At 34.5% G+C, this 11464-nt stretch overlaps 1 protein-coding gene across 1 annotated transcript in view; it reads left to right on the top strand.

Moving 5' to 3' along the window:
* The first annotated feature begins 2292 nt into the window (after positions 1-2292).
* LOC107744832 (collagen alpha-1(XXVIII) chain-like) overlaps positions 2293-11464 on the top strand; it is a 34484-nt gene continuing 25312 nt past the window's right edge. Inside the window, exons 1-7 of the mRNA XM_016558654.1 lie at positions 2293-2361; positions 3707-3862; positions 5653-6227; positions 8826-8846; positions 9196-9255; positions 10851-10904; positions 11152-11196. Of these exons, the coding sequence (XP_016414140.1) occupies positions 3718-3862; positions 5653-6227; positions 8826-8846; positions 9196-9255; positions 10851-10904; positions 11152-11196 (900 nt within the window). The 5' untranslated portion in view covers positions 2293-2361; positions 3707-3717. The remainder of the gene's footprint in view (positions 2362-3706; positions 3863-5652; positions 6228-8825; positions 8847-9195; positions 9256-10850; positions 10905-11151; positions 11197-11464) is intronic.

Below are 11464 nucleotides of genomic sequence, written 5' to 3'. Positions count from 1 at the left end.
TGTGTTTTTTTTTACTTTAAACCGCATAAACACATTTCATTACACCAAATACACAAAATAATGTTCTTTTTAGCAGCATCATATGACCCCTTTAAAGTTATGGAGCAACATGATTAAAGTTAATCTATCTTAAATATAAATTAAATCCAGGATCAAGATGATGGTTTAAATGTAATCCTGCTTATTTTTAAACAAGGTTTAAAGTTTGGTGCAACGGAATTATTAGATAAACCTTGATTTAATCTAGATTAAAGCTTAATCCTTGTTGGTGCAACCCACCCTAAAGGTTATTTTCTCAATATTTAGATTTTTTTGCACCCTCAGATTCCAGATTTTCGGACAAATATTGCCCTAAACTAACAAACCATACATCAATGGAAAGCTTATTTATTCAGCTTTCAGATTAAGTATAAATCTCAATTTCCAAAAATTGACTCTTATGACTGGTTTGGTCCAGGGTCACAAATAATGTTTCAGAAAAATAACTTTCTATAAACAATGTATAAATAATTTGTGTGCGTGTGTGTGTGTGTGTGTGTGTGTGTGTGCGCTAACATTTTGAGAACATTGTTAACATCAAAAAGCTTTGAATGAACATACTAATAATGTTACTGGATTGTTACATTTGTTCAGATCTTTGAGAGAATCTAGCCATAGTTCTAAGAATGTTATCGCTGGGAATATGTTATTTACATTGACTAAAAACAGATGCCAATTTAGGTGAGTATAACCGACTAAAATAACAAATTTGACATTGATTAAATTGAAAGGATATTTCCACCAAAAAGCAAAAGCTGGCAAAAACTGTAAAAAAAAATTAACGCTGGGGTCTTTTTCTTAGGAGAACATCTGAGAAGAAAGAAACTTCTGGGGCCTGTTTCATAAAACTAGTTTACCAAATAAGCCAGGCTTACTTCAGTTAGTCTGACATATTGTCAGTTGATTTGGTTCAAAATAAGTCGGACTAACTGAAATAAGCCTGGCTTATTTGGTAAACTTGTTTCATGAAACAGGTCCTAGCTCTCCATTCTTGTTGCTGTTGAGATTAAAAAGAGATTTATTTTCTGATTTCTAACATTCATAGTTTTCTACCATACTCCTTATTGATGGTTCACAATGGCATTGAGAGGGTAAAATGTGCTGTTGCAGAAACAAAGCATTCCAGAGTGTCATTCATAGCCTGCGGAGTCTGAAACTGAAATCCCTGTCACCCGAAGCACAGCTGAAGAAAAGAGCCTCGGCTTCTGGACATGCAAACACTTGTATCATACTTGCACTTTGGCCACAGGTCACATACGCTCACACTCGGGTCAGAAACCAACTGGGACTCGGGGGTGAAATGTCACCAAAAGTGATAAAAATGCCCCAGATAATATATAAACTGCAAACATTCCTCTTTTCTTTTTTTGTTGCCATACTGCTATTTTTCTGTTTTATTTTTCTATTTTATAAAATGTACCGCTCTATCCGTAAAGTGGAAAAATTGTTTATTCTAATTAATTTGAATAACATATTTGAATATTTAGTGAATATCTGTTTCTGTTTTGCTAGTCTTTTATCAAATCGTGCTTGAGGCGGCATCATCACAGTATGGTGAGGGGCGTATCATTTCCGTCTCACGCTTGAGGTATTCGGCTAATCACAACGCACTGGATAGCTGGCTAATCAGAGCACACCTCGCTTTTCAGACCGATTAGTTTTGTAAAAATCGACGCGTTTCAAAAAGGCGGGGCATAGAGGAGAATACAGTATGTACAGTATGTGGAAAATAATGTGTTTTTTTAACTTTAAACCGCATAAACACATTTCATTACACCAAATACACAAAATAATGTTCTTTTTAGCAGCATCATATGACCCCTTTAAAATTTATGAAATTGAAACAAATTGGATTCATCGATGACAAATGAATAAACCTGGTTACTACGCATTTAAAACATTCCGTTTTTATAGAAATCTGTTTCATTTATGTAGGACTGACAAATATGCATCATATTATTTTGAAACTGTCCAAATGGAAGGAAATTTGAAGTGCAATTCAAATACACAAATCTTGCATTTAGGCCTAAATACGGATTTTTTTTTCAAATGAAATAATTGGAAAAAAGGTGCATAGTGCTTATTGCAGTACGCTTTTAGATTCACTCTCTCTGCAGTCTTGAGGGGAGACATGCAGAAAAGAGTTCGGTGGGTCCTCCTCCCCTTAAAAGTGGGAGGGAAATGGGCTGTGACAGCCTGAGGATGCCGTCTACTTCTGTTGACTCACTTCAGAGTCTGCTTCACTCACTCTCACATCACCTGAGGAACGCTGAGCTGCACACCTGCGCTGCACGCTTGTGGCAAGAGGCTTTGCTGCCAAAGGTGAGTCACTTTTCAACATCTAATAAAAATATGAGCCTTTCTTTTATTGCTGTCTTTGAGCTTTGCATTTTTAGTCGGGTAATTAAGTCTCTATGGAAGGTAATATACTACTATAATGTATAGTACATGCCAAGCAGGTTTGTATAAAAAAAATATCAGTGTGAGTTAAAGGTTTTATGTGCCCTTGGAATTTGTTAATCATTTATTGATTCATGTTTGAGGAAAAAATGCATTAATTCACAAAGAAAATAAGAAAATGTGTTTTGCATAAAGACAATGAGAATAAATGATCTTTTTGTATTGCATGTGACATTTTCATGTCATTTAAGCATGCTTTCTTTACCAATTTTTACATTTGCATTATTATAAATGTTTTGTAATGTATTTAACTAAAGGAAATAATGCAACAAATACTTTCATGTTCTGTAAATACTTTTTTGAAGAAATTCAATGTATTTTTTTTTTCATATTTTTTCACACTAATGAAAATTATTATATAATATTTTGAGGACATTTTTGACTTGCCAAATTTCATATTGCCATTTTATTTATACAATCAATGGCCTTGAACTAAGCTTAATTCTCTTCGTGAAAAATATAACGTTTAATTTTTGTCTTTTGATTTTGGCATGAAATGTGATCTTGCAGAGAAAAGAAAATGTGTTTTGCATAAAGAAAATGAGAATAAATTATAGTTTTGTATTGCATGTGACATTTTCATGTCATTTAAGCATGCTTTCTTTACCAATTTTTACATTTGCATTATTATAAATGTTTTGTAATGTATTCAACTAAAGGAAATAATGTAACAAATACTTTCATGTTCTGTAAATACTTTTTTGGAAAAAATTCAATGTATTTTTCCCCCCATATTTTTTCACACTAATGAAAATCATTATATAATATTTTGAGGACATTTTTTGACTTGCCAAATTTCGTATTGCCATTTTATTTATACAATCAATGGCCTTGAACTAAGCTTAATTCTCTTTGTGAAAAATATAATGTTTAATTTTTGTCTTTTGATTTTGGCATGAAATGTGATCTTGCAGAGAAAGAAAATGTGTTTTGCATAAAGAAAATGAGAGAAAAAAAATATTTTTGCATTGCAAGTGACATTATTTTTGTGACATTTAAGCATTGCTGCAATTTAAAAAAAAATGTGTATTATAAATGGTTTTGTAATGTAATAAAATAAAGAAAATAACAATCAATGGCCTTGAAATAAGCTTAATTCCCCTCATGCAAAATGTTATTTTCCTCTTTTGATTTTGGGGTAAATTGTGATCTGGACATGTTCTTTTCAAGCTTCTATTAATATACTAATATATTATGATTTTTGCAGGAGTGGCAGTCATGGCTCATACGTTGAGCTGGTCTGTGTTGTGTTTTGTTTTGCTGAGCGTTTGGGCTCAGGATTTCTATGAGGAAAAAACTGGACCAACAAGAGTTAAGACTAGAGGACAGACGGCAGCCGTTCTGCAGAAACACAACGGTCAAGGTGAGGCATCTCTTTGTTGTGTGACAGTATGCATGCATTGTTTTAGTAGAATAAATACATTATATAGATGGTCTGTTGTGGATATTGTTGATTTGTAATGATCCAATCAATTGTCAACGGTTAAAATCAAGTCCTGTCCTACATGTTTTCTTATTGAATATCCTGTTTCACTCAGTTGTGTCACATTATGAAGCTAAAATGGGTTGCAAATGCATTTGATGTTGACTTTACCCATAAATGTGGTTGTTCTTGACACCTAATAAGGATATTTGTTTCTCTTCTTTACTATGTATGAGCTATAAACTCATGGGTCACCATCAGTGCATCTCATACTGTCTAAGAAACATAAAGCTAGTTTTATGCCTTAAAACATGCAATGTCATGTTAGGACATACTAGACATACTAGCAGCATATTTAAAGGCCGTCTAGGAGGAGGATGTGTCTGGATGTAGTGATTTTGGAGCCCTGAGGTGTTCAGTTCTCCTAACATGAACATGATTTATTCATATCTGTATAAGAGCCGGTAGGCCATGTCTTGTCACTGGTGACATGAAGACTGATGAGCTGCTGTGTTGAAAGTAAGATCAGATGACAGATTGCATTGCTTCATGAGTCCAAAAAGGATCATTAGGAGACTTGGAGGATTAGAGTTCTTTTTTTTTTAGACGACATTGACATTTTCTGAAACATTGTGGAATAATGTAACTTTTTCAGAAAAAAAAAAAAGACAAATAGCTAGATAAATGGCAGGGCTGAGCACTATTCAGAAACTATTCAGAAGTGAATTTGCCTTTTAAATTCCCAATTTTATTAAAGTTGTAAGGATGCAAAACTGGAATTCTGGAATTTGAATTTAATGAAGCATGAAAAATGGAATGACATGTAAAGAAATGCATATTGCTGCAGTCAGTCTACTTTTTGATTGTTTTTAAATAAAGTAACTTTTATTTTATAGATCAGTTTTATATGAACAATGATCTAATTTATTTTACAAAAAGTTATAATTTATCCAATTTACTCAATATTTCTAATATGTAATTATATAATGTAATTTACTTAAAATATTATGTATCTAATTTATCTAATTTACTCAGTATATATAATATATCTAATTTATTCAATATTTTATAAAATATTTAGTTTTCTTAATATGCATTATGAATGTTATCTTACGCACAACATATTAGATATTTCCGGTAACACAAACACACACACACACATTATTTTATTATTGACTAATATATTTTATAAAAAAAAATTTATATAATAAATTGACTTTCACTTTATAAAGCACTTAATTTCCCACAATGGTCTAATTTACTCAATATATTATGAAATATTACATATCTATTTATGTAATTTACTCAATATATGTAACATCTAATTTACACAATATTTTATCAAATATTATATATTTATTAAATATATCAATTTTTTATTTTTTTTATTTTTTTTTAAATCTGAAAACAAAGTGTTGGCCATTTTGTGGTGTTGATAGCTGTGTTACTTAATGACAATATTAAACTTAGTACAGAGAAATATGCTGAATCATATTCTACATATCAGGGAATAATTAGTCAAAATTAATCATGTATTTATTTATGTTTTGTCACAAAACATATGGTGGACTAATGAATTTCCTTTGTTGTTTGACTGTGTTGAATTTCTTCGAATTGCAACTCAGTAAATTCCTGCCTATCCAATCAAAATAAAAAGGAGTCATTCTGAATTTACCCAACTGTATAATAGTTGATAGTCCTTCCCTTTTTTCCCCATGCTGTGGCCTCAGCCATCTTGGACGAGGACTGCGGTCTAGAGTTGGCCTTCCTGCTGGACAGCTCTGAGACGGCCAAGGACAACCACCAGCAGGAGAAACAGTTCACTATGGACATTATAGAAGGCCTCCAGAGCATCCGCTTGGACACAGCTCGCAAACTCAGCTGGAGAGCGGCCCTGCTTCAGTACAGCAGCCACGTCATTATCGAGCAGACCCTCCAACAGTGGAAAGGCTCGGAGAACTTCAAGAGCAGCATCGCGCCGATGGCCTACATCGGCCACGGCACTTACACCACCTACGCCATCACCAACATGACCAAGATATTTCTGGAAGAATCGAGCCCTGAAAGCATCAAGATCGCCCTGCTCCTCACAGATGGGACTTTTCATCCCAGAAACCCTGATATCTTCTCTGCTATGGCTGACGCAAAGAACCAGGGTGTGAAGGTCTTCACGATTGGCATCACCCGTAGCGCCAATGAACCTGCCAACACAGCAAACCTGAGACTGCTGGCCAGTACGCCGGCCACCAAATTCCTCTATAATCTACAGGACACGAACGTCATGGAAAAAGTCATAATTCAGATTGTAAGTATGGTTTCGCCAATCACTCATTCTGTTCTCATACTGTATGCATAGGCAGGCCCACACAAAATTCTTCACAAATTTCTTAGAACTGCTCAAATTATACTCATTCCAGCAACTTGAGTATATTTGTGTTCATTATTTTGGCTTCAGCTACCAATAAGGGTATATTCAGCTTCACTTATTACTGTTTACCATGTTTAAATCCAGATTTTTTTTGGTAACACTTTATTTTAAGGTGTCCTTGTTACACATGTTACATTGTACTTTCTATTATAACAATACATTTGATAAAACGGAGAGTTCCGGTCCTTGATTCTGATTGGTTGAGCCAAGTTCAAAGCTGTTGTAAATTACTCTACAAACATAGCGTGCGTCCCAAATCGCGTACTTATGCACTATTCTATGATGTTTTATAGTATAAATAGTGTGAGTAGTGCGCTCACACTGAAAATTCCAAAAAGAAAAAGAGCACTTTAAACACCCGGATGATGCACTTAAATAACCAAAAAAAACGAAGTGTGGAATGTTGGACACTTCATGCACTCAACTGTCGCAGCTTTAATTACGTAACGAAGGGGGAGAGGCTATCAGACTCCGATTATAAATGACAAAATAACCTTATATAATTCATTCACTACATGATTGAGTACATAGTGCATAAGTACATAATGTATGAGTGCATAGTGTATAGTGCGTCATTTGGGACGCAGCTATACACCTTTGTTTACATTTGTGTGTTGCTCGGCAACCACTTTGTTGGAACCACAACTGTTTCTGAGGAACTACATTGTTTGGCGGAAGAATAATGTTTTTATTAATATCATTACACTTTATTTGCTCTTTTTTATTTTGTGAAACCTTACTACGTATATGGAATAACCGTTTTATAAAAGCAATAAGCCCCGTGAAGCCGTGGTTTACAGTGAATTTATAACAGCTAAGGGGGTTTTAGGCACTCCGCTTCACGTCGTTCCTAACAACAACCCTTTGCTGTTATAAATTCACTGTAAACCACGGCTTCTTGGGGCTTATTGCTTTAATGCATAATTACGCATATAACCCTAAGCCAAACCCTAATCCTACCATATAGTAAGTAAATGTACACTGTAACAAGAACATCTTAAAATAAAGTGTAACCATTTTTTCATTAAAATGAGTTCAGGAAATGCAAAAAGTCTCCTGATTCTGTCTGGGCTTGTTCAAGAGTGAAGGCGTTATAAGAGTTACAAGCTACTATAACACTTCTCCAGCAGCGAAGCAGCCAACTAGCATAGTAGAGCTCTGTGTACACGTTTGGGCATCTATACAGATTTCATTCCATTTCAATTCACAAGCTTCCATTTTAGTTCCAGGATTTGACTTGATTTATCATACATTTTTGATGTATCATACATTTTCACACAGCCAGTTAATAATATAAGCTTGAAAAGGGTGTGTCCATTTTAGACTGATTCAAAAGGTAGCTAACTGCTGAATCTTTGTGAACTAATCTTTTTTTTTTTTTTTTGCTCTGGATATTAGTATTGTTTGCACTGTATGTTTTTGATTCACTAAAAAGAACTGGTTCAAAAGAGTCATCTGGAATTCCAAACAAGGATGTGGTCAATTCAATCCAAATGCACACTTCATGACTCAGTTCTTAAAATTGACTAATTGTTATATACTGTTTCTGTTTGATCTTCTTTTACATTAGTATTATTATTATTGGGTCCATTCAGATGATCCCTCGGACTGATTCAAACGTCTGAATCTTTTTGAATGATTCATTTAAAGAAGAATCTTTTTGAATGATTCATTTAAAGAACTGAGTTGACTCATAAGAGTTATTTGTTGTGCTGTGTATTGGTTCTGCTGTTTGATTCACTAAGAATCAAATTACCGATTCAAAAGAGTTATTCTTATGCTGTGTATAAAACGCTGACAGAGTAAACAGTTCATGTTGGGATTTTCAAAAATGATATGGAGATCGTTCAAAATTAATATCAAAATGAATAATTGGAAAATCAGTTTGCTGGTCTTAATTGGCCTGGTTTTTATGGTTGGACTTGCCATTTGGCCAGGCTGGGAGACCTGCTAAACCAGTTTAAAGCAGACAAGACCAGCTAACCACATTTGACACTGTATTTGATAAGTATTTGGACACACAGAAGATAAAATAATGATGTGCTGTTTTTCTAGTGTTTTGGGACCCCTGACACCTAAAGATTAGCCTTTCTACACTTCATTTACTATAACTAGAGTAAACACGTCCTGTTGTTGCTTTTCTGACATGCATCTGGGTTTATATATTCCATACATCCTTGTTGCCATTCCTGCTGTTATACTGATATATATCCTGCAGGTTTAATTTTTCTCATTTGTACAGAAACACTTTGATATAATTCCAATGGAAAGCAAGACTAGGCATGTTAAATGATACCGTTTCCTTTAATCACATTTGTTGCTCTGGGAGATTTGTATAATGTATGGCCTGATATTAACTGTTCGTACTGTTTACCCAAACCGCACAAATGAAAGGCTTGCCAAAGAGCGGCAATTATAATATAGCAGCTAAAATTTGGACAGAATCTAATTTTCTTCGTGTTACTCTCTACACAGGCTCAGCTGGCAAACGATGGGGTAAGTAAATAATATTAAAAGTCTTTTATGGTAATATGCATTACTGCAGTGTTGAGGAATAGCTAATTATTCTCCCATATTCTTATTGGGTAGAGTAAGAAAGTCTGATTCATTCTATTGAACCAGTTCACTCGGATTAGTAAATGAAATAAACAGATTTGAAAGATGACTCACTGATGTGAGTCTCTACACTGAATTATTATGTATCTAGTTTATATATATATACATACACACGCACACACACTGTTTTTTTCTGCCAGAAAGTAGTTTTTCCCCATCTCTGCCTTATTGAAACAAAGCAAATAAAACTGCCTTTTCCATTTATTTACACTCTTTCCTCTATATTTAGTGTCCTCTGTCCCCGAAGTGTGCTTGCGAGAAGGGCGAGAGAGGACCTAGCGGCCCGGCGGTAAGTATTTTCACTTCAAACTTCCTCCAACATGGGACGGTGTTTCCACGCGAGCCCACAGGCGCATTTTTCTCCTTTTTTCTATTCCTAAGACGGTACGGATTCCTTTGAGGAATGTCAACAGTGGGAAGAGACAGGCATGATTCTGACATTTTGGATAACTGCTCTGCTTTGTAAAAGTCAGGATAATTATCGTCTTTGTCAGGACCCCTCAGCACCACCTTGGGCAAATCACAAAATAAGATTCCTCAAAAGAAGTCTCCTTCATGTTCAGACTGTTGAAAGTGAAGAGAATGTAATTGCATGTTTTGGCTGAAAACCTTGACTTTCAAACACCTACGGGTCCGAAATTAACGTTTTGCTACACCTGCCTATGACGGGTTAATGGCCTTAGTAATATATATATTTTTGCAGTTATTTAGCATTTTGTCCATGCATTTTTGAGACACAAAACGCATGCCGTTGTGTCACTTGCCGAATTATATGCAGTCTTCAAAGTTACCACTTTGAACTGAGTTTGATAACATAGATGCACTGAACAAATTCAGACTGACTTGAGATGAAATTATATGAAACTGATTACTCTTTTAACACGGTTTATAACGCTAACCTGAAGTGTGTAGAAGGCCGGATCATGTTAGAGTCAGTTATTTATTGACAGACGCCTAACCATCATTATCCAGGTGCTTTCACCTCTCTGGGATTCCACACATTCTCATGACTATAAATTACAGGCCTCAGTAATTGTTCTCATTAGTTTAACCTCCTCTGGCCAGCACTTTTAGCACTGACCAGGTGCCAAGTGAACTCATAGACTGTCCTTGTTCATTCATAGTGCTGTTTGGTTTATTTTAAAGAATTGTTTCATTTGAACTGGTTAAAAAAACAATTAACTTCACAAAATTGTAAATCTTTTTTTTTTAATCGAAATATTTAGCAAAAGAAAAAAAAAACGTACATTCCTAATAGGTGGTTTTGTTAGATGTAGGAAACTTCTGGCGAACAATTTGTCCTCAAACAGTAGGTAGTTCAGAAACATAAATCAGTGTTAATGTTAACTAAAACTATATAAATTAAAATGAAAGCTGAACGTATAAAAATAAAAGATAAATCAAAATATTAATAACAAATATATAAACAAACATAAAATAAAACCTTGAAGTCACTTGCCAAATTGTTGTTATGTGTCCTCTATGAAAATTAAAGGGATAGTTAATCCAAAAATCTTCTTACCCTTATGTCATTCCGAACCCATACGAGTTTCTTTCTTCTGTGGAACACGAAGGAACATAGTTTGAGGAATGTTGGTAACCGAATAGTTTCGGGTCCCATATTTTTTATCCATACAATGGAAGTCAATGAGACCTGAAACCGTTTGATTACAAAAAATTTTCAAAATACAGTATCTTCTTTTGAAGAAAGAAATGCATACAGGTTTTCATTTTTGGGTGGACTATCCCTTTAAGTGCATGCACTACATTTTGATTGGTTAGTTTTATGGGTCTAATAAACCCATCAGGTCATTCATTTTTCTATTGAGCAAACATTTGGGTGGAGTTGACACAGCTTCACACTTTCTCCTATTTCCCCTGCAGGGAAAGAAGGGTCGCCCAGGTGAGGATGGAGCCCCTGGGGCTAAAGGTCAAAAGGTCAGTATTTTGTTTTTATTACTGCTGTCTATCTGTCATTCTCTCTGCCGTGTGCTTGCTTGTGTGGATGCAATTGGAAATATAATGAGGAAGCTGAAGGTTAGTTATATCGTTGTGTTTTTGTCACTTCCTATTTCTACTTTAGATTTCATAAACACTTTCTCATAACGAACAGTACAGGAATCAAGACTAACAAACTGTATTTTATAACCGTTTCTGAAAATCACTTGTTTTGTGCTCTTGTTAGGGTGAATCTGGTTTGAGTGGACTTCCTGGTCGAGAGGGTACAGAGGTGAGGGGCTGAAGCAGGGTCACAAAATCACTGCTTATTCGTCAAATATTGTGCTACATGACTGAACGAATGAAAAAATATTTGGGTAAAATGAAACAAGTATGTACAGAAAAAAGGTTTAAAAAATGTCAGGTGGTGTAATCAACAAGAAAATAGTAATCAGATATTGTACACAACTTAATCTTAATTTTTAATTTTTAATGTTTAAAAAGGTTAAATTATTGTGACAAATATTTGTATTTTACATATGTTTATTTACATATATATA

The sequence above is a fragment of the Sinocyclocheilus rhinocerous genome, unplaced genomic scaffold, assembly GCF_001515625.1.
Source record: "Sinocyclocheilus rhinocerous isolate Xijiao unplaced genomic scaffold, SAMN03320098_v1.1 scaffold528, whole genome shotgun sequence".
NCBI classification, from domain to species: Eukaryota; Metazoa; Chordata; class Actinopteri; order Cypriniformes; family Cyprinidae; genus Sinocyclocheilus; species Sinocyclocheilus rhinocerous.
The sequence above is the reverse complement of the archived record's forward strand: the minus strand, read 5'-3'. Positions and strand labels throughout refer to the sequence as shown.